Consider the following 21,977-nt stretch of genomic DNA (forward strand, 5'->3'; position numbering starts at 1 on the left):
CGCTCCTCAACATTGCTGATGTGCCCCTCTCGAGGGTCGAAGCAACATCGAAGGTACTCGGCTCCGCTCAATTCGAATCAAACCCGCTCAGGCGTGGCTGGAAATTCAGCTTACAGCAACGCACCCTACACATATAGAGTGTTTCTAGAGAGCCCCATGATATGTCGGGGCTCATTTGGCTCTTCAGATTAGCTCTCCGTACATAATGATTTCGTTTCCGATTGAAAGGGGAAACAATAAGTCATCGACTCCCAGCGCGAATCCTCGAGAAGGCTACATTCGGACCCCTCCTGCTCGAAGTGAATTCTCCAGTTCATCATGTACGCTCGGTATTGGTCGCCTGAGCTAATTCGGCAGTAATTTTGAATTCGAAAATGAAGCCCGTTCCATCATGTGCGACAGAATAATTTGACGGCTGAAAGTAAAGATTTACGCAGAGGATGCTTTTCCCCAGTGAATTCCAGGATTTCTCGGCTATTCGGACGTCGACTTTCGAGGTGCACAACTATCGGAGCTCTAAAAGCATATTTTGACATCCTTGTCGCGCATCCTGTCTCTCCGTACGACATTCCCGGCAGACCGAAGGTGGGGACAGGGGCGAGATCGCCTCCGAACGGCCACCAGAAGTCAGCGAAGGACCGCCATTCTGAGTCCGACAACCGGAGAAACGGAGGACGACGAGGAACTTCATTATCCTTGCCACGGCACGCCTAATTCGCTTCATTCTTTTACGGCACGGATTATGCCAGCCACATGGGCATGCATAATGCCTCCGAACATCTCGGTCCAGCATGCTACGGCGATTCGCATATCCTCGTGAACCTATTCGAAGGCTCATCCGAATCATCCGCGCCGGAGATCATTCGCATCCGAAAGAGCTCGAGCGCACCGTCACAGAATAGCAAGGAATCAGAGCCATGTTTGATGAAACAATGCCTCAGGCAAGATTTTCGAGATATGATCGAAGTACCACTGTGGCGCAGCTTACCGCCCCGAGCGACGCCGACAGTATTCGACAATCGCGCACCAGTGGCCATCCTTCCGAGCGTTTGTCGATTCCGGTTCCGGCGCCCTCAGGTGGCCTCTGCTCCGAGGATCCGAGCGTAGAATATTTTCGAGGGTCACTCGATACGTTCGCATCGGAAATCCCCGACGAAAATCAGCGTCGGAGTCAGCAATTACGAAACCGACGTGAGGAGCGGTACCTACGTATTCTTCTAGAAGGAATTGCTATGTAATATCCGAGGACGTTCATCACTTCACGAACTCCGGTCCTGGCCGGCTGGCTAGCCAGTCACCGATATCGGGTCTGAGCCACTTCCTCGAGGATGAGGCTCATATCGATCTTGCAAGTCGATTCGCCCACGTAATGGAATTATAATTATTCGTCGAGGAGAGAGTCGGCTTGACACGGAGTCCTTGATCCGTCTTGAGAATTCTGGCGCGCTCTCTACAGGCGTCGACTTCTGAAGGATTCGAGAAACTTCAACGATGTACCAGGAGGACGGAGCGTGAACGACGGATCAGAATTCCGAAAAACGAAGCACAGGGATATAAAGCAGCCTCAGAGAGACCAATACCTGTTGATCGAGGCACATTCTCCGCACAAGAAGATTCGCCGGTCTTGGAGCGCCTCGTCATATCGGATGACCAGAAAATACTGAAATCAGCCTAGCGTCCCGATTTTAGACTAGACAACGACCAGCAGCCCTATAATTCTCAAAAGGAACTGCGCGTGCGAAAAGGGGGAGGGGGACTGAGGGAATGGTAGGAGGAGAAGGTGAAAGAGCCATAGGAAAAAATGCATTGACGCACTACCCAGAAGAGTGGGAAATTCAACTGGAGTGTGGGGCTCATATACATAATACCCACTAAAAAACCTATGGCTCTTTACCTGAAGGGAGAGAGCAGAGAGTGTTGGATTTGAAGAGTTTCGGATCATACGTTGGAGGGAAGACATGAAGAGAAGGGCATTCCATAGACGGGATAAGCGGGGGGAAATGTGCGGAGGAATCCTGTTTTCTGGGAAGCTGACTTGGCCATGTTTGCTATGTGATGGTGCCATTTAAGGTTTGATGAAAGGCACACGCCTAAAATAGAGATATTCGATGAAGGATGTAGCGTTTCGTTGTCGAAAGAGATGGACGAGCTTGGTTTTCTTCGTGGAAAGGGTAAGCTGCGTCTTCAGGGAGTTGAACCGAACCAAATTAGATAAGCCCCATTGCAAAATCTTCCGGAGATCGCAATCGATGGAGGAGAGCAAGGTGCTTCGTGAGGAATTTGTTTGAGTATAGGTCGGCTGCTTCGTGAAAGAGTAACCAGCATGGAGTGTACTGTCGTCGGCAAAGCTGTGTATGGGATTTGTGGTGGAGGCGAGAAGATCATTGATGTGCTACAGGAAGAGAGTGGGAGAGAGCACAGAGCCTTGGGGTACACCTGCGTTCATTGGGAATGATCTTGAGAGGGCACCATCGGCCATGACCTTAATAGAACGTTGACTAAGGAAGCTTGAAATCCAGTTGCAGAGATTTGGTTGGAGACCAAAGGGAGGGAGCTTATTGAGGAGAGCGGCATGCCAAACCCTGTCGAATGCCTTGGAAATGTCCAGAGCAACAGCAAGGGTCTCGCCATGTTTTTCAATAGCAGAGTTCCAAAGATGGGTGGTGTGGAGCAGAAGATCGCCCGTGGAGCGACCTTTTCGATCGATCTATCGTGAGAATTCACAACGTGAGCATATTCATTCTGCGAGATGATTCCGAAAGCGTCCCCACCGTCCCGAATTCGGCTCTTCATCGTCTGGCGCCACCACAGCTCAATCCGAAATCGCTCTGCAGACTCGTTCGATCATACGAGCGACTACAGTCTCCGAGAGATGAGCTGACTGTTCCGCATCTCCCTGAAAGATATTATTTCTCTGCTAGAACCTCTACGGTTTTCTCGGGTGAGGGGATCGCGGAGGTCGTACAACCAGCGCCTGGTTTTTCCTCAGTTTTTGGACTCCATTAGTCTTCCCACGCCGGTCTCGGAACGCAGCGGATGGATCCCCCCGCGGATTCCGCTTGTTGTCACGCCTCGGGTTTCCGCTCTCTCCATCCGTTCGAGCGGGCTCTTGGTTTTTTGCACGACGGGACTCTTGTCTTGATTGTCACCCTATGTAATAATGATAATTTATAATCATGACAGAAAACTCCGACGCTGTTCCTCTACTACCAGAGCAGTCCGCCGTCTTCTCCACGAAGCTCCATCCTTGGGACCTACTTTGAGACGGAGATCCGATGCGCGAAGCACAACTCACGGAACGCAGCTGACCCCCCAACCCTTACCCCCCCCCCGTTGCGGCCATACACATGTACAAGAAGCTTTTGGGGGTTGCATAGTCGCTTTGCAAGCCCGATTGATTGTTGCTCATCTTATAGCTTGATCAACTTTTGGCCTGGATATGGGTACGAGGAATCTCCAGGAGCCCTCCTCGGTTCCACAAAATGATGATTTGCAAGGATACTCACTAGAAAAGGATCCTTCCATGAAACAGAAAGAAAAAGAAGTCATGAAAAAGAAGTTCTGGCAGCTCCGTGCTCGGGCCAGGCCGATGGAGGAGCAGCAGTGTACTTGTCCAAAGCATCGTCGGCTTGCGAGGCTGCTCCGTCAGGAACGCCAGCGACCGGAAACGTGATCGGACTTCGGATGAACGCCTTAGGGAAACTCCTAAGTTTTGCTTTCTTGGTAAATGCCAGGTCTTCTTTGGCTCAGCGGCGCTTCCTACAATTTCTCAGCCGTCTCGCTGCGAAACGAGTGATGCTCTTACGAAGACGCGATCACGAGTGAGAGCAAGGTTCATCAATCGGAGCAGCGCCTTGGAAAGGAAATCATCCTGATTCCGCAGAGTTATTCAGGTATTGATCCTAGGAAATGGCAAGCCTTTGGCGCGTGCCATCTCTCTGTCGATCATCCCAATGAGTCTTCCGACGCCGACCATCTAAGTTCAGATCGAGTGGAGAAAAGAGAGGCGCCTCGACTCGGATCGTGAGATGATTTGTGCGTAGCCCGGGAATGCACGATGGCAAATTCTGGATTTTTGTGGGCGGCACGGATAAATTTTTGCAGGAGGACTCTCGCTCAACTTTGCGCCCGCTCGCGCACTCAGCACGTCTTAGCCGGACGTGACGCTCAGGACTTCTATAAAAACAAATGCGAGCACGACACCGCGTCACACTCCGCACATGGCGAACGGAAACGAATGTGGCGAAGGATATAAATGTTCTCCTAACCGAAAGAGCGTGTCTGAAACAGAGGTTCGCTCCAGGAGCCTATGAGCGAACGATTCCTCCTAAGGGAAGAGAGTTTCCTTGAGCCGAAACCGAGAATGCACACTTCGAGAATGAGGAATACCGAATCCGTACACTCGCGAACACGAGCTCGCGGCTCCAAACACTGTGTGTATGGCACGAAGGATCTGCTTCGGATTCTCCCTGATGAGCTACTCCCATTCCGTGGGTCGTTGTCGTCGTTGGGTCCGTGCTCCGTCAGACCGCCTCCCATTCACGATGCACGATGACGAGAAAGGGTCTTGCGCTTCTCCAATGGGGACGATGAAACGCCGCGTCGCTACAAAACAAGGCCAATCCGAATCATTCATGCCCCGTAGGGGATATTTGGTAGGTCACAAACATGCGGAGAAACCCCAGAAAAAATTATTTAACTCGTCGTTCGGCGCACCCTTGAGGAGATTCAGGATAGCCGGGATCCCGCTCGCGATGACGGAAGCTTCGAGGAATCACGTTCCTCGACAGCTCGGGTCACTTCCAGAGCCTCGAACGGCCGTGGTTCCGGAGAACCGAGGCGGAATGTTCCGGTCATTTCAGAAAAGAAGACTCTCCATCATCACCAGGAGGTCTCTACCTCGTTTCATATTTTTTACAATCACTAACATACTTCCGAAAATACAAAGTTCGCATCTGGACAGATCTATAATACAAATCCCGTTCGATGCGTCGACGAGATGAAGTTTGGTACAAAAGCGGACATCCGGCGAGGATTCGTGTCGTACGAGGATCAATCGACCATCGAAGATGAGAGTTGGATCACGAATCTAAAGTTTTATGACATCTTGATCCTTCGCCGCAGCTCGCTGGTTGAGTATCGCCGGAACGGAACCATACAGTGTTCTTGATCGGTTCCTCGAACTCAATCATTGGTCAAATGTTATTCCACAGCGTGGAGTTTGATGCCTCGACCAAGTTTTCCAGCCCTAATCAACAGGGGGAGGCGAACTCGGAAGTGGAGGTGGTTCATCGATCTGAATCCGGGTGGTGGTTGCCTCTTTGATGTTCTGCTTCACGGATTCTTCGACTTCGACCCCGCATAAATCTGACGCGGATGTTTCTCTTGATGGTGATGACGTCATATCCGCTACGTCATCGACTGTTGTTCGCGGACGAACAGAACTATCCGTTCTGATCGGCGCTTGCGGCGGCGGAGACGTTGACGGCTCCGGTGGGAATATCGGATGTGATTTTATGGCGTCGTCATACGAGGGTGGGAAATCGCCTCTGGACAGCGCGTAAATATCGTCTTCCGGACCCCTCTGCTGGAACGAAACGTTCGAAATCTCATTGGAAGAAGATATCAGAGTTCTATCGTGTACTGTTTTCGAACGCGAGAATCGACGTCGACTTTCAAATAATTATTGACGACGAGAATTCATTCTGAAGAGCCTTGTCGCCGTATATATTGCCGGGAGACAAACTCATTATCTTTCCTCTCGAGTATAGGTCGCACTCCAGAATTCGAGCATTCAGTCATGGAATAGAATCACTCGCGAACATTCGCTGCCGCAACGACGCGGCGGAGACTGAGACTGGCGAGGCGATGGAGAGAGACTCGCGCAGCAACTGGACGAAAGTGTCCGAGTTTCCTCTTACAGAATTTTTGTCAATCACTGACCTGTTCGCTTTCGAGTCCATCGTTGATTCGACCCCTCATCTCGGCTCGACTCCGCTCGACCACAGCATTCAGTTTTCGGATATAGCAGAATCTCCATATGATCACAATGAGCCAAAACAGTAAATTCAGGACTAGTATTATCACCAAGGCCCTGGAATAGATTAGCATATTTGAAAGCCCGCCACTATTCCCAAACATTGAGGATTGTATCGTGTCTGGTGCGTAGCAGCCACATGGGAGAGCAAGCGGCGACATCGATTCCGAACACAAGCTCTTGACCGCACGTATGCCGGATGCGATGCGTCAAAATCCTGCCGCGTTTAGAGTGCTGCCTATCATCATCTATGTTTTCATCCGACCGCACTGAATTTTGGAGCCATTAAGGGTATGGGAGATGTCGCTCCCGAGAGCCACAAGATGGACAATCGGAGATAACGAACGTTGGACCGGATTTCATGGCAGCCTATCGGAGTTTTCACTCTCTCGCCTGATCTACGGTTCGGAGCCGAGCAACCCGAGGTCCAAGCTTCTTAACACCATCGGAGCCTGGAATTCGGTCGACCTTATTGAACCGATCCATATTGCAGAGCTATGATAAGCATCATCTATACCTAGTTCCTTTTCAGTGTCCAATCGGCTTCGAAATCGTTTCGAAGAGTTTTCGAGCGGAACTCCGATAACTCCCGTGGAGTCTAAATTCTGCCTCCAAACGGTTTCGCTCTTAAGTTCCATCGACATCGTCAGCAAGAATCCACTTTGGAAGAACCCTTCAGTGTGGGAAACTCAACTTTCACTCGAGTAATCGGCGAACTTTTACAAGATCCCGAGAAAGATTTCGCGGAACGTCGCCGCCTGGGACATTAATTTACGGAACCCTAAAAGGTCTGCAGAGGCCAACGCCTGCTCCTTCTCGTCGTTGACGCCGCGGCCCTGACGTCTCTCGTCTCGGAAACGAAATACGGGTTTTGTGTTTGATTTGCCGCTAAAGCGATCCCTCGGCAAACTGTTAACACAAGATTCAGTGCGTATTAAGGGATTTTCAGGAGCTCCTCATATCGCCCGACATAGTTTTCGATAAGATTTTGAGGTCACCGAGGGAATTTACGCTATTCGATTGCTGTTCACGGGTAGCTGTCTTAATTGCAGGGGACTTCCCCTCATGACGCGAAGATCTCGCATTTATTATCGATAACGCGGCCATCGAAATCATTGCCCGACCGGGATACGACCTCGATGAGACAATTTCGGCCGCCGCGAACCATTCCCGTGGCCTCTATTGCGTACGCTAAACGCTCCAATTTTCCCGGCTAGGATTTACAGTCGTACCGGATTCGGTGTCCTTTGCCTGATTTTCCATCGCCAATCGCAATAATATTTTGCGTGATTCCCGGGACATGAAGGGAGGACCCTTGTCACGGATGAACTCTCGATTGGGTGTGAGCGTAGCACTGAGCTTCACCGCAAATGTTTCGCGAGACGCCGTGGATTCACTCTCGGGCAATGGTCACTTGTTCATTCCCTGGGGGTTCGTTCCGGCATCGCCGTGAATTTCTCGCTGATGAATTTCACAATCGATCGAGAAAGGAGTTATTTGTATGATCGAACTCGCCAAGGGGGACGATAGGCTCTAATCTATGCAGTTCTGCTCTAGCTCCTCCAGCTCCTCTACGAATTCGAAGAGAATCTTCAACATGGAGTCCGGTCAAAATTCACCCGATTCGAGGAAGTATCCAGACACTGTCCTTGTCGTCCAATCAGAGCACATACATTTGATAAGAGTTCATTTCGAATCCGGACTCGGAAAAATTGGGTCCCGACGCCATGTTTTTTCGGGGAGACCAATTGAAGTCTGCTGGAGAAGACCGGCAAACTGGCGCGGCGAGCCAGCCAAGCAGACCGATTTGGCAACTCGTGACGCCCTCCGATAACGAACACTAAGTCCTATTGTTCCCAATGACACTGTGGCGAGAGCGTGCTTTCGCAGTAGGAGAGCAAGCGGCCGACGTTGTTTTTATGTGGAACCATGGTGAGCGGGCTCCTCCCAACATCTCCGAGTCGATACTTGGTCCAATGTCGAGCGTCAACACCGGAGCAGTATTTTCCCCTCATCGAGAGACACGCGGGGCTTCCTCGTTGTCACGTGTGGACCTCATTGATTCAGCAACTGACACCCGGAACCAAGTGGAGAGAGTTCCCGGATCCGCGTGACTGAGCGGAGAGCGTCGAGACAAGTAGACGCTCTCGCTCTCTCTCTCAGCATCGTAAGGAACTTTTTGCGCTCAAGATTCCCAAGATCCTGTTCCAGACCCATCAACGTTCTCCGAAACCTTGCGCGGCAATACTGGAGCAGATTTTTTTTCCCTGATCGACATGACTTGAGTAATCGAGAGCACGGACCGAATCACACGGCCCTCGTAGACTTCCTGAGCCCGAAATCGACCTTACTCAATTGTTTTTGGACCAGCCAATAGTCGGCTGGAGATACTCACTGCTCAGCGATTTTTCCTGATTCGAAATCCCAAGGGCTTTCGAAAAAGTTCACAGCCATCCCAACGTGGCGAGCCGCATAACACACAGATTCTTGAGAACTCACTCAGCCATTCATCCTAGTGGTCGTTGAATATTCTCCGGCACACCTTGGCTCCACGATCTCTAGCAGCGGTTTCTGTTCGTAGGGTGTTGAATATTGTCGGGCCCACTCCTGGTCTCGCCAGTTGACCAGAGGCTCGGTGTCCGTCTTTCAGTCACTCAAGAATCATGCTCCGTCCAACCGCCCGGGAGTTTGTACGCCCGCTTGTACGCCAGCGCCGCATGCTCTCACGGCAGTCGAACAGAAGGATTTTGCAGGTATTCTGCCAGCGTTCCGACGCGTGTGCCTACAAGCTGCCAGACGGTCTACCTGCTCGACTGGAGAACTCGCTCTCCATCCATCCGGCCTGTCGGATGGCTGAGTGATTGGTTGCTTGCCTCCCGATGTCCTTTCTGAGCGGAACGTCACCGTATTTTGACGGCAAATGCTCCTCAGCCGACGGTGAATCAGACGGCCGCGCGGCCCGGCGGCGCGCGCACGAACCTGTGGATCGAAGGACGACTCAGCCGGCGTTCGCCTCTCAGTCAGGGATTACATGCGAGGAGTTTGAGCTTTATCCAGAGGGATACCAAGCGGCGGCTGGTGGCGTTCTTGGACAGCTGTAGAGATGTGCTCCCGAGGTCGGATTCCATCGCGAGACACTGCGGAATCAACGTCCGATGTGGAATCATCCACGGGTACTGCGAATCATTGGGTTATATCGAGAGGAGCGGCTGCTTCGGCAACCTCCGCCCCCCCGTCCCGCGAAATAAAACGTAGAATCTCGAAACACTGTCCAGACATAGGGCCGTGTGCGAGGGACGCATCGCCGAAGATTCAGAACTTTCAGCCAGTCATGATCCGAGGGACACGAGGGCATCGTCGCGTTCCGTATCACATCGAGTTCTCGGACATAAGAACACTCCAAACCACTTGGTCCCCAGGTGCGAGAGCTGTTCATGAGCCAGGCGGGCGCGTTTTCACTCAGACATGAAACTCATATGATGAACAGACTCGCAGGAGCATACGTCAGGGTAGCGTATTGTTTCTCATCTGAATATCTTCATGGCCGTCGCAAGTTGTCTCGGCGAAAAGTTTCGCTCCGCTTCTTTCATATGCACGACGCTATCTCTCGAGCAAATTAATGAAAATGAAGAGCTGCAACAAAGCCCCTGCTCGTCTCTCGCAGAAAAAAAGAAGACGCTTCCATTGGCTGCGAAGCGGACACAACCACCATTTTTAGCCGAGTCACGTGGTCGACGAATCGGAATGATATCAGAACGTTGAGCGAACCTGAGCAGGACAGCCTCATTGTTCGTTCCGCTGCAGTCGTGTCTGACGGAAAGCGAGATGCCCCGCAGCGAAATTCATCTCTCCCGAACGGCCATCTCATGACTAAGCGGGAAATTTCTGAGGCATCTCCTGCGACAGTCAATGATGGCTGTGATTGACAGTTTTAATTATTACAGCAGCACATTGAGGCAGATGACTGGGTCAGAAACGTGGCTTCCGGTCGTCCGCCTGGAACGCATGCGCTCGGAGCGAGCAGAGCCGTGGTCTCCTCCTGTGAGAAGAGGCGAGATCGAGGATTCACTCGCGCGACGGCCAGTTCCGCGAGACGCGGTCATACGATTGCAGCGATAACTACGGGCTATCAAGAAGCTTTTATGCCAGCGCAAGGGCCCGAGTCGGGCTTCCGCCGCCTCATTGGAGAACTCCCTCCGCCCGAGGATGGCTATGAGGCCTTCAGCTGAATACTTATTAGAAAACATGCTCTCGAAAAGATAAGTGGTCTCGCCACGCGAAACTGGCGGAGGGCTAATCCCTGTTTTGATGATCCCCTCCTGAGAGGATCTTTCCGAGAGAGGAATTATTCACCCGAACTCCTCTTTGACCCACAGAAATAAGTCCGACAGAGACGTGCGTCGACGACAGGCTTAAGCTGTCGGCGATGGAAGGATCCCGTCTGTTGCAAAGTGCTCTATTCAACTGGCAAATCGTTCTGCCTGGATTCTTCCTCTACATTGCGATACAATACGTCGTATTCAAAGGTTTCTTATGGAAACAGAAAAGATTACCGCCCGGCGTTCACGGCTGTCCCGGTCTAGGAATTCTACCAGAACTGGCATTCGGTAAAAAGAAACTCCGCGAGCTACTGATGGTCTACGAGAGCCTCCACGGCGAGATCTTCAGGTAATCATACCACGGTCCGTCAGATTCCACAATGGGGATCCTCCCTGTCCCCCGCTGTTTGTCTGCTTTCCCCTGTTGTAGAATCTCTATGTACGCCCATAGAGGAGGGGTACATGCCTCCTCACAACGATGCTACATCGTTCGGAACTAAGCCCCTTTCCCTTGTTGAATTATTCAGATTATCCATGGGTCTCCAGGAGATATACATGCTACAAGGAGCCGGAGCCGTCCGAAATGCCCTAAAGGATCCGTATTTGACCGGTTGGCCCGTAGCGGCTCGACGATCCCTCAGCGGCAACCCTATCGACTGGACGCGAGTGCAGGATGACATCAGGGCACTTCTGGGTGAGAAAGACACCGTCTGTCCAAATCGATCGAGTCACCGTCGCGTCGCGAACTCTGAATTACTTCTCCAGGGCCGATGGAGTTTTTTTATGCCCTCGGAATAAGTCCGAGTACTCCTTGAGCACTCCTCCCATCACAGTTCGATCCGCGTAACCGACATTAGAGTTCCCTCGTAAGGCCTCGAGAGACCTGTGTAAAACTCGGCATCGATTTTATTTTCTGATGATATTCTCCGAAACTATCGATGGAGGGACGAGACATTCTCTCATGGTATTTCAGAGAAAGGCGACCCGTGCTCGAGATTCCGCTTTGGTGAAGACGAGCTCGACACGTGTGCATCCTTCGATGGCGATGCGAAATATCTCCGGAAGACGAATTCGACGATTCTCCAGGTACGTGTTCTCACACCTCCCGATTCACTGATGACTCAATTGGACTATTCCATGTTACCGAGGCAAATTGTCCTTCGCAGTGCTGTACCTCAATGAAGGCTGGAATCGCAGACAGGTTCGAGCTGCTGACCCATGATATTGGTCAGCTGGTGATGCCAGAGGTCGACGAACAGAAAGTCAGGGACAAGACTTCAGAGAGCCGTCGATTCAACGGTAAAACTACGCCTTTGATAGATTGCGAGACTGCATATCTATATGTACAGAGGGATGGTGAGCTTGCGCTCATTGACCCCTCATCTGCATCAGATTTCACCTCATGGGCATCGGGCTGTTGCAGATGACATCGCCGAAGATGCCGCACTGTCATTCTTCCCGCAAGGGAGACCAGAGAAAGTGCTGACCGTAATCAAGGAGCGCATGACCCCCGATTTTCGGAAGCAGATAAGGAGGGAACTCGATGCTCTTCCGAGCCAGCCTTATTGGAAGGACAGCCATCGGATGCCGACTTTGATGAGGCTCATATCAGATGCCTTCCTGGAAGCTCACAGAGACTTCTACCTGATACGGAGGTAGGGGATCGGATCTTTAGGTCTCTGCGGAATCGACTCAGAATTAGATTCTCATTCAATCAGTAAAGAGTACACCGTCCAACTGGTGGCTCCCGCAGGTGCACGCGAGATTCGAAATTGCTCGGATACGACATACCGAAAGACGCCGTCCTGGTTTTCAATTTGAGAGCGATTCCGACCGGGAAGAACTCAGAAGAGGAGAATGATCTCATGGGCTGGCCCTTCGAATTGGGCGACAGGATATCTCCTTTCGAAATGGCAGCTCTTCTGCAGATTTTCTACGCCACTATCGCTTTCGTTCGGACGGAACGCTGACACTTGACCCTCTACTCCGGCGATCCAAGCAACAAGGGTCGAGCGATGATATTTCCCCTCACATGATGATATCACCGCCAGAACCGATTCCAACACGAGGACAGGCCGGGGCTGGTACCCGAACATTCGCGAGTTGTACAGATATTGTTCGGAGAAAACTCGTACAATTAAGCCTGCTGATCGAGTCTCATGCCTGAGAAGTCCGAAGTTTTGCTGGTCATCGACCCCAGTGGTGTCTCTGCATTGTCACCGAATTTCCGGTAGCATCATGAATCCTGACTCGTTGAGTCGGTCCGGGGTCAAGTTTCCAGTTTCCCCTCGTCACGAGATAGTGGATGATCATGGGAGGGGGTTCGTTCGAGCGTTCTCTAGGCCTCTTCCGAATATCTTATGAGACTCTCCCGCGATAATGGAGGTTTCACCACGACGCAGTCGCAATTTTGTGTTTTTTTCTCCTCGAAGGAGGCCTTGCTCCCCTCCACAGAATGAGCCGCAGCGTCGTCCGAAGCTTCCGCATGGGTTCTGATGGGGACCATCTCAACGGGATTAGGAATTGGAGCTCCAGACCCACGACGGGCTGCCTACGGCAACCTTCATATTCCTTTTCGACTTATCTCTCTTAAATTATGAATACCAAATAGCCATGTCTTCATTTCAAAATAGTTGGGTGGACAATACTCGTCGTCCGGATTGACGTGAAGTTCTCGTCTAGAGCCATATTGGACATCGATGCATGTAAGTGAGTTGAGTTGGAGCTGGGAGCCAAGACAGGAATGAAGATGGAAAATTCGGATTCTCAATCCTGAGCATTCCGAGAGGCGCTGCCGGATTCTCCGGGTTTTCCCATTTTAGAACTACGAATTGCGGGCTCGTGCGAGGTCGTGGTGTGCCACAGGCTCTTCTTGAGTAATGAGCGGAGACGTAGACGGAGTGAGACCTGACGTATCCTGACATTTGGCTATCACTGTGGGCAACACATTCGACTTTTTTCTTTGTTCCATGGGCTCGAAGTAATGAGATGGGGGTTTGAAAGAGGAATTCAAACTCTAGATTTGCATTTCTTTGTACTGCACAGCGCTCCGATGATCAAAGCCGTGCAGACTACCGCCGGAAAGACAGACAGACAGGCAGTCAAAGCAGCGGGCGGGGGAGCTCAAGGAAGCAGTCTGGTGGCAGACCCTGTTTGTCGATCTTCCGGCTTTAATGGAACGGCCTAAGCATTTCCGCAACCTAGCTCGGCTCTGAGGCGCACCTCGATGGTTCGAATCGCTAGCATAACGGAGACACTTCGAGCTCTTTGTGGAAGTCTGATTGATTGACTGATTGCTTCATCAGTTTTGCTTATTCCTTCCAAAACAAGAGGGGGCGGAATCCATGGGCATAGACGTCGTGTGTTGACAAGGTTGAGGAAGTTTGAGCATCTGGGGATCCCGAAACGTCACGGGAGTAAAACTCGTCATTGATAGATCGTTGAGATGTCGCCAGTGAGCGAAAATGAAGATGAGCCAACTGATCCTCTGTTCACGTAACTGAGCAGCCCTCGATCCTCCTCGTTTCTTGCTCCGATTTATGCCCGCGATCACACCTTTTTTGCGATTTCCCCGACGAGAGCGGAGGAGGAGAAAGAAAAATTCCAACAGAGGATGCTTTCCCGTTTTTTTGCTGGATGACCCTGGTGAGCAACGGGGGCTTCGAAATGGAAGTCTGGGTATCGATAGATCTAAGTGAGAGGAAACACCACTTGAATATTTCAAACAAGTGCTCGCCTATTTTGAGAAAAGGAGATAGGATTCGTGGTCAGGTCGATCAAACAGCTCCCGCAGATCGGAACCCGACATGATTTTCATGGTTGCCTTCGCTGTGAGTCTCATACCGCAATCTACGCAGATTTCGCCCGCAAAACCCCCGGATTACTACTGGCAACACGTAGAGCCGAACGAGCCTGTACCGAGCAACGCCATAACAGGTGGGATAATCCTCGAAGCGGACAGCAATGACCCTGGATTGAATGTGTTCGTAGCCCGCAAAAAAATCAAAGGCTTGAACCGCGTCGGAAAACTCTACGACCCGGTTAAGACCGGCAAATGGCTTTCGTTCTTCCTGATCGACGGAGCCGAACAGGCGCTGGCAAACGAGTCTCTGGAAGTGAGTAAAAGCTTCGCGTTCCTGGCCGCTTCTGGAGAGCGCTAGAGTCAGTGAGGAGAATATATGAGGTCGCGCAATCATTGCGTGGAGCGCTCTGCCGAACGGAATTTCACTGAATGGGCATTCCACCGACTCAGGATGTAGAGCTCTGTCGGAGTCTCGGAGCGTCTGATCGTTCTGAAGTATTATTTCACGGATAGGTTCTCGTGTCATCTGTACCCGATCTTATGCGGTGGATGCCGACATCTGGCGGAGTTATCCCACGTAAGGCTGTATACTTCTCGAACGACGCAGGCACCCGTCGTTATATTTGCAGAGGCATCATGAAAGGCACCCCAGAGAAAGCATTGGTGGTTGTACCTGGCGAAGCCACAATCGACTTGGGATGGTGTCAAACCTTCTGGTACACCCGAGGCATTCACATGGAGTATCAGGTGGGGATTATCGATCTTTTTTTTTCCGGGGCATTCGGGGCTCAGACTTCAGTGGAAATCATAGGTCTAGACTGGTCTGCGCCGTACTTCGACCAAAGTTGGAGCTCATCGTATCGATGCCAACAGGTGCTGGTGAAACTCGAGGGTGACGACACTTGTTAAAATCGTCTAGAGAGGCCAGAAGGCTCTTCCCCCCGAGGAGGCGGTGCTGCGAAGCTCTCCTGCGAGTATTTTACTCCATCTGGTCGGTGGGCTCGGCGGACGGCTATCATGGAAAACTGGAAGATTTCTTCGAAAGCTCTCCTAGGGGATTCCGAAGTCGAATTCTGTTTATATCAAACGGATGAAAGGGTTGCTCGATATCTGAGCGCTCATAGTCCCTAGCATAGAAAAATATCAAGCGGAGTGCTTTGAGAAGATAGTCCATCATGTATTCATTGTGCGAGAACCCAATAGAGAGTCGGAGAATTAAATCCGATGCCAGGCTTTACGGAGTGGTTCGCATCCGGCGAGTAGCTCTTGGTGATTTCCTTTATTTGCATCCTAAGGGGACGGGCCGGACAATATCTTGACACGATCATGATTCGGAAAACCTAGAGGGCGTCGGTGAGGCGTCTCTGCCATAGGCGATCTGTGGGTAGATAGCTGCTCTGTGGTGCTACCAGGGCCGTCGACTGCAGATGTGCAATTTTCATCTCTTTTTCCTTTGAGCGAGCAAGCGTCATCAACAGCGAGTCGTATTTTGGTTCGACGGTACCACGTAGCTAAGAGAGGATGAATAGGACGATTCGCGTGGTCGGTCTCTGCTTGGGGACCGGAGGCAGGGTGCTGGCTTTCCGAGAAAATGAAGTTCATCGGCTCTCTCGAATGAAAGTGGGCTGTTTTTGTGCTACGCTGTCTCGCCCGAGCTCCGGAGTGTCTTGTGGAAAACAAACCTCCGGTGGATGACGTTTTCGTGTCGTTGAAAACACTTGTGCAGCGTGTCCATAGTCTCTCTCAGAGAGGAGCATGCTTTGTTCTTCGATGTATGGGTAATATCTCCCGCAAACACTTTGCCCAGTCCGAGGCTCCTCGGAAGCTCACGATTCGCCTCTCCGAGGGCCACTCGGAATGTTGCCATCTGAAGATTTGGCTCCTTCGCGTACACCTTCTCGAGTGGGCAAATATCCTTCCAGCCCTCCTTGAAACTGATCCACCTCTCCCAATCATATTCTCCAGCGATGACTCGCATCTGTGGGGGCCTGCCAGCTTGTGAGCCAGTCGTCTTGGAGCTCGGTTCCGGAACATTCGTCGACTGCGCCATATTGTAAGCCTAGAGATTGAAGACAGCGTGACTCTTAGGAAGATGACTGGCCGCAGACTGGCGCCTGACGGTGTCATGTTTATTATCGTACCGCGCGGACGCGATTATCCAAAGTAATGCGCGGGCTCCCAACAGACGGTGAGAAGACTCTTCATCGAGGCTTGAACGTTTGATCCTGTGCTATTAGATCAGGATTAAATATTCGGGCTGATGTCAGTAGTAGGGGATACGACATGCTACCCATGTCAAAACCTATGAGGGCTGTCTTCTTGTCTGGGAGCTCCTGATTTCTTCCGACAATGTGACTTAAAAATCTTCGGACCGTATTGTGAATCAGAATGTGTTCTCCGTCTCCGTTCTCTGCTTGTGATTTGTGATCTCTGGGGATGACTCAGAAGGCTTCGGAATCGAGAGGGGGCTAAAGCCAAGCATTTAGCCGTCGGGCATCTGGGAATCGGGCATATCTGGGAGTCGTGCATTTGGTACCTCACACTCTCACCAACGAATCACAATCCAAATCATTTCTATCGGAGCATAATGGGGTTCGCATTGGTGGCCAGTGAAGTCCTTAGAATTCCTCCTGGGGGAGGGGGCTAGATCGGGTCCTCGCTATTTCCAACATGGCGACCCGCTCCTACACCTTAGTAGTACGAACTCTCAATCTGAAAGGGGGCTATAGACCTGCAATGTGATCAACTTGTTGTCAAGCACGACTTTTTCGCTTTGGGAATCCGCTCCTATTGTGGCTTTGTATTGATTGGTGAATTCTTTACTCACGACCTGATTCGAGAGACATGTCTTCTCTACCTGAGGATAGATATGTGATATAAAGGGTCCTGGCACTACGGCACATCTATCAATCGGAAGGGAAAGTACTTTCACTAGATCTTTCGAGAACGTACCCGGAGTCACCGAGGACGATGCCCCTCAAGAGAACCTTCTTTCGCTTGGACATTTCGACCAGGGAGGATTCACTTCACTGATATTAAAGCGGGGAGTTACTCAAATTCTCCTACCTTTCCTACTGCTAGACATGGATCACATGACGGAACGATGATATGGACTATCAACGGCCCGATTGAATTGACGACCCGGGTATCGGCTAATACCAATGGGGGCTCAGCATTCAAAGCGAAAAGCTTAACTTCACCCGCCCTCCAGAAAAGCAGTGGCATGTGGCGCACAGTGTGCGGATCCCGACAACAACTACATAAAATAATCGGCTCGATAGGAGTCAGCTTTGAAACGGCGAGTATGATAGCCACAACTAGGGAAACCTCGCTGAAGACGAGACAATCGTTTTGGTTTGCAGTGGCGAGACGCGGCATATTGGTCTTGGTGTAGCTGAGAAATGCGTGACGCTCTCTCTTTCATATGGGTGTCGCTCATATTTGGATAGCGTGCACGTGTCCGAGGAAAGGTGTACCACCTTTTTTCGTTGATCGGGACCCAATCATCGCGGTTTCACGAAATATGATTCCAAATTTTTTAAGGATATGAATCTATGGCTCCCGAGTACAGGATGTAAGGTATTTTGGAGGCAGAGAGAACAACTTGAATTAACGCGCGCCTCGACGGACGCCATCTCCCGAGAACTGTCAATAAATGTAGTCTACCCGTTTCCCCCATGTGGCCGCGACCGTCTGGCCGCGGGAGGGGCGTCCCTCCTCGGGTCTCTTCTGAAAACTTTCCGGTGGGATATCCCAGATGAGTCTAATTTTTGCTCCACGGTCGAGAGCCCTATTCTGCTCAGGTTACAGGCTCGATATTCCCGCGAAAAGGTTTGTCCTCACGCATGCTCTAAACTGAGCGGAGAGCTATGTTTACGTGACGCAGACTAAAATCAAGGCGCGCGCCGACATTCGGGCCTCGAAATCAGACGGTCTCGTCCTCTGTCGGATATCCTGCCGTCTGGAAGCGGAATTCGTCGCCAGTGGACACTCGGAACCAACACACACAGAAAAGAGGATGTTTACAGAACCCTGTCAAGCACGCGGCAGCACAGCCCCCGGCGGTGAATATGCTCGTATGGAAAAAAACTGGCATAATATTACACTCGCGGTTGTTTACAAGTAATTGCTCGCCGAGATCTCAGCGTTTATGCCGTGCTCGCTGGACTCACAAACGGCAGCAGCGGCAACAGCGATACTCACCACTGAAAGCGGTCCCGGCAAAACGACGGTCGGCTCTCTCTTTCACTCAGCCTCTAAATGCCCTCTCCTGTGAAGTCTCTCGCGCTCCTTTGTTGACTCCGGCCCGCAGGACCTTCCCCACCGAACAAAAACTACTCTATACAGCAGCTCTCGATTGCGTGTGAACTTGACTCGCTTCAAATTGAGCAGTGAACAAATCTTGAGCTTATTCGGCTCGTTGAACTTATCACGACGACGGCAGCAGCGGTCAACGGAACTGGGCTCCCAATGCGGAGAAGGCGGACTCGATCGGCCTAAGTGCCGCAGTGTGTACGGGTACTCCTGTCGAGCATCGGATGTTGATTCCGATCCCCGTCGTCGCTTGTCGTCGTGGTGGTGGTGGTCGTCGTCATTGTTGCCCCCTCAGCAGTCAGAAGTAGCTTTCGACGTTATACAGTGCGCCAACCCAAGTCACGATCATGCCCGAGGAGAGCACCGTCGATGATTTCGGGAGTTCCCTCGAAGCCCTTCTAGCGAATTTTCAAGTGGACCGCAGCCGTTCGCTGAGCGCCCGATGTCGGAAGTTCGCCATAGACGGCCAGGTTGTCGGTCTGATACGGAATTCGGATTGGGAATTGATGAGAAAACACACGGAGGGCGTGTTTCTCGAGAATAACGACGCCATCACACTGAACCCGGAGTGGAAAACCTGTGAAGAACGAACACTGCAGATGGCAGCCGTGCTGCAAAAGCTACGTGAGAAAAATCTCTTCCCAACGCTCAAAGGATGGCGCAACGAGACGTACGACATAGCCGCCAAATTCGGTGATTTACCCTTGATGCGTATGGAGCGATCGGCTACGTGCCTCTTTGGAACCAAACGCTATGGCGTGCACATCAACGGGTACGTCGAGAATGAAGATGGGCGTGTGGAGAGTGTGTGGTTCCAGAAGAGGAGTCCCTCCAAGGAAACGTGGCCAAACAAAATTGACATCATGGTCAGTGGAGGTCTCAGCTCGGGCAACACTGTCATGGACTGTCTCGTCAGAGAAGCTGAGGAAGAGGCTTCGATGTCCGAGGAGCTCGTCCGGAGACTCGCACGTCCGGTCGGCTTCGTGTCGTTCATCTACGAAGACGAGAGGGGCATATTCCCCGAGACAATCTTCTGCTTCGATGCGCGGCTCCCCCGCGATTTCGTCCCCAGGGCATCCGATTGCGAAGTCCAGTCGTTTCATCTCGTTCCGATCAACGACGTTGCCAAGCTTGTCGTCAACAGCGACTCGTTCAAGTTGACTTCGGCGCCGATCGCTCTCGATTTTCTGGTGCGTCACTCAGAACTACACGCCGACACGCTACCCCAGTACGGAGCGTTGCTCGATGCCATTCACATGGGCTTGCACAATTCCTATCCCGAAAATATCATCTCTGCGAGCAGCCAAGGTCATTGCATATGACGAAGCCGCTGGGTCCTGGAAGAGGACCAAATATAGTGAGAACCGGATGCAAGACGGCCTATATGTGATTCATCCAACGCCGGATCAACATCATCACAGACAGCACCACAAGTATACGATTATTTATTGAGCAAGGAGATCATATTGTATTGTACCGACGGCAAAATATATCGCAGAACAATGAGTAGGTGATCGATAACAACAGGGAGCTTTTATAGCGGTATGTTCGAGAGAAAATCGTCATGATAAGATCAAAGTTGACAATAAACGATAATGGCAAACGGAAAACAATCTCTGAGAATCTGGAGCACACCACGGAGCGCGACCACAGGAGAGGGTATAACGCAGACTTTCGTCTTTCCGATTTGTGTTGATATCTCTGTGGCTCAGCCGATAACCGGGGCAGGAACGGTCCTCCGAATTCCGAATGCGTTTTTTCAAACGGACTGAACTGTATTCACTACGGTTCGAGCGATGCTCCAACTCACGGACCCGTAATCAGAGTGGTCGCTCGAAATCATTATACATAAGTACAACGAATAGATTTTTTCGGTCACGCGAGATTAGTCGCCACGAGATTTATCTGTGTGAAGATCAGAATCTTGTTCCATTAAGGGAAATTATATTCAAATTACATTCATTCAATTATATTCATGCCCCGGATCAAGGATCTGCGGGCATTTATCGCGAGAAGTATCAGTGGAACCATGCAGCCATTCATGCCGCTCGGTAAGACATTCATTCGTTCTCCAGTCTCTCTGCATCGAGTCTACACCCTGTCCGACGGATCTGACAGACGTCGCCCGTCACAACGCACGAATGTCATCTCTTACTCATATGTCCGGTATTGCCTCCGGCTAATCTTAGCGTCCTCGCTTCGAGCCGTAACTAGCCGTCATTCTTGAATGGAGGAGTTTTAGGAATGCTTGGGAGCCGACTAGACTCAAGGAATATGATTGCCAGTCCCGATTCCTCGTCTCGAGAATTTTCGGAAATCCGAAACTCAGGTCTGAATTGAGGGGACTTTTCCTGTTGAATATCTCAATTTACTCGATGCCGAGAAGCTTCTAATTTCGCGGCGTCGAAGCAATCTTAACGAGATCCCGTCTAGGCCTCGGCTACAGTTGCTTCACTATGGCATGCGCTTCAGGGCCGGTCTATTTTCGATAGCTGTCTGCAGACAGAGGAAAAAGTGTGAGTATTCGTTGGGCTCTCGGGCTTCCCCGATCATCTCATCCGATTCCCTCCCGCGGGTTAAGGGCGAATCCGATATCACACCGTCCAGTATTCGTTGGCAGTCGAGCTTTCGGTGACGGCAATCGACGGCACAGGATAGCACTCGATAACCCTTTTCGAAAACGATTAGTCGTACCTTCCATCAGAATCCGTGACAGGTATAGCTCGAAGTGATCAATCGAAAGCATTCTGTCACGCCACTAATTTATCGAGTTACGTATCTGATGCGATGTTTCCAAAGATAGATCTGTGGATTCCGGGAGGATAGGCTACGACTGTTCTTCGTGGAGCTACACAAGGGAAACTTCCAACGAGCATGCATTCCGATTCGAGAAGCGAGCTATGATTCAGCCTCATAGTCCTGTGGTTTCAGGAGCAATGCCGTGAGCGATCGTGCTAGGCTTCCAAGCATCTTATGACGTGTCTAGCTCGGCTGATACGTAGATAGAGCGAGTCATGGATAAGGATTCCGGATAGAGAGATAGCGGGGACCCTAGCGGAATCTCTAATTAGGACTTCCGAGCCATAGAGATTCCTCTGCCGTCCTTAGCTTAACGCACGCTCCCCCATTTGAGGTCAGCCTAGCTCAGAGATCGATGACGGTAAGCCCTTGACCCTTTTCAGCGAAATAGAAATAGAATTAGAATGTCTCCAGATTCTCTTTCCACGATGAGGGAAAATGTGTCAAAGTGACATGGAATGAGATATGGTTCCAGAGGTTGAATATCTCGCGTATGCACACGTGATTTTTCAACTCCTGACCCGATAGCATGCTACGCCGATCGACGCTGGGGCGGCGGAAACCAGTACTCCGTTAATTGTCCGAAATCATTCCGTATTCATTCACACTCCCCGCGGAGGTCGAGAAATACGCAAGACCACGATTGTCGGCGACTTCGAGCCATTACGGCAAACTCCGGGAGTTCTACGTGCCATCATTCATCGGC

At 51.1% G+C, this 21,977-nt stretch overlaps 4 protein-coding genes across 5 annotated transcripts; 3 read left to right on the top strand and 1 right to left on the bottom strand.

Moving 5' to 3' along the window:
* Positions 1–5,038: 5,038 nt before the first annotated feature.
* LOC100906214 (uncharacterized) lies at positions 5,039–9,012 on the bottom strand. 2 transcript variants are annotated; one of them, XM_003743779.2, is made up of 3 exons: positions 8,433–9,012; positions 5,944–6,094; positions 5,039–5,587 (listed from the first exon to the last, which is right to left on the bottom strand). In XM_003743779.2, exons 1-3 carry the CDS (start codon positions 8,489–8,491, stop codon positions 5,249–5,251), a joined length of 549 nt encoding a protein of 182 aa, XP_003743827.1. In that variant the 5' UTR covers positions 8,492–9,012; the 3' UTR covers positions 5,039–5,248. The 2 variants fall into 2 exon arrangements, with proteins under 2 accessions (XP_003743827.1, XP_018495235.1); XM_018639719.1 differs by lacking the exon at positions 8,433–9,012 and adding an exon at positions 7,711–8,085 and having other exon boundaries at positions 5,039–5,584.
* A 1,372-nt stretch (positions 9,013–10,384) lies between these two features.
* LOC100908789 (uncharacterized) lies at positions 10,385–12,938 on the top strand. The gene is made up of 6 exons (XM_003743717.2): positions 10,385–10,705; positions 10,884–11,050; positions 11,330–11,442; positions 11,523–11,655; positions 11,780–12,011; positions 12,110–12,938. The coding sequence occupies exons 1-6, from the start codon at positions 10,464–10,466 to the stop codon at positions 12,324–12,326; spliced, it is 1,104 nt and encodes a 367-aa protein (XP_003743765.2). The 5' UTR covers positions 10,385–10,463; the 3' UTR covers positions 12,327–12,938.
* Positions 12,939–14,107: 1,169 nt separating this feature from the next.
* On the top strand, positions 14,108–15,326 carry LOC100908929 (uncharacterized). The gene is made up of 3 exons (XM_003743718.1): positions 14,108–14,471; positions 14,672–14,905; positions 15,032–15,326. Exons 1-3 carry the CDS (start codon positions 14,163–14,165, stop codon positions 15,065–15,067), a joined length of 579 nt encoding a protein of 192 aa, XP_003743766.1. The 5' UTR covers positions 14,108–14,162; the 3' UTR covers positions 15,068–15,326.
* A 3,129-nt stretch (positions 15,327–18,455) lies between these two features.
* LOC100906357 (nudix hydrolase 24, chloroplastic) lies at positions 18,456–20,081 on the top strand. Its single transcript, XM_003743780.2, has one exon. It carries the CDS (start codon positions 18,820–18,822, stop codon positions 19,792–19,794), a length of 975 nt encoding a protein of 324 aa, XP_003743828.1. The 5' UTR covers positions 18,456–18,819; the 3' UTR covers positions 19,795–20,081.
* Positions 20,082–21,977: the final 1,896 nt, after the last annotated feature.

Source organism: Galendromus occidentalis, unplaced genomic scaffold, assembly GCF_000255335.2.
Source record: "Galendromus occidentalis unplaced genomic scaffold, Mocc_1.1 scf7180000077451, whole genome shotgun sequence".
Lineage (NCBI taxonomy): Eukaryota > Metazoa > Arthropoda > Arachnida > Mesostigmata > Phytoseiidae > Galendromus > Galendromus occidentalis.

What these genes read in the sequence shown, in the direction of transcription:
- LOC100906357 (XM_003743780.2), top strand. Translation starts at nt 18,820, where the DNA reads ATGCCCGAGGAGAGCACCGTCGATGATTTCGGGAGTTCCCTCGAAGCC.
- LOC100908789 (XM_003743717.2), top strand. Translation starts at nt 10,464, where the DNA reads ATGGAAGGATCCCGTCTGTTGCAAAGTGCTCTATTCAACTGGCAAATC. An exon ending in CTCCACGGCGAGATCTTCAG is followed by an intron (nt 10,706 to 10,883) that starts GTAATCATACCA and finishes TGAATTATTCAG; the next exon opens with ATTATCCATGGGTCTCCAGG. An exon ending in TGACATCAGGGCACTTCTGG is followed by an intron (nt 11,051 to 11,329) that starts GTGAGAAAGACA and finishes ATGGTATTTCAG; the next exon opens with AGAAAGGCGACCCGTGCTCG.
- LOC100906214 (XM_003743779.2), bottom strand. Translation starts at nt 8,491, where the DNA reads ATGGCTGTGAACTTTTTCGAAAGCCCTTGGGATTTCGAATCAGGAAAA. An exon ending in TCAGGAAAAATCGCTGAGCA is followed by an intron (nt 6,095 to 8,432) that starts GTGAGTATCTCC and finishes AATCTATTCCAG; the next exon opens with GGCCTTGGTGATAATACTAG. An exon ending in ATGGACTCGAAAGCGAACAG is followed by an intron (nt 5,588 to 5,943) that starts GTCAGTGATTGA and finishes GTTTCGTTCCAG; the next exon opens with CAGAGGGGTCCGGAAGACGA.
- LOC100908929 (XM_003743718.1), top strand. Translation starts at nt 14,163, where the DNA reads ATGATTTTCATGGTTGCCTTCGCTGTGAGTCTCATACCGCAATCTACG. An exon ending in TGGCAAACGAGTCTCTGGAA is followed by an intron (nt 14,472 to 14,671) that starts GTGAGTAAAAGC and finishes TTTCACGGATAG; the next exon opens with GTTCTCGTGTCATCTGTACC. An exon ending in GCATTCACATGGAGTATCAG is followed by an intron (nt 14,906 to 15,031) that starts GTGGGGATTATC and finishes CGATGCCAACAG; the next exon opens with GTGCTGGTGAAACTCGAGGG.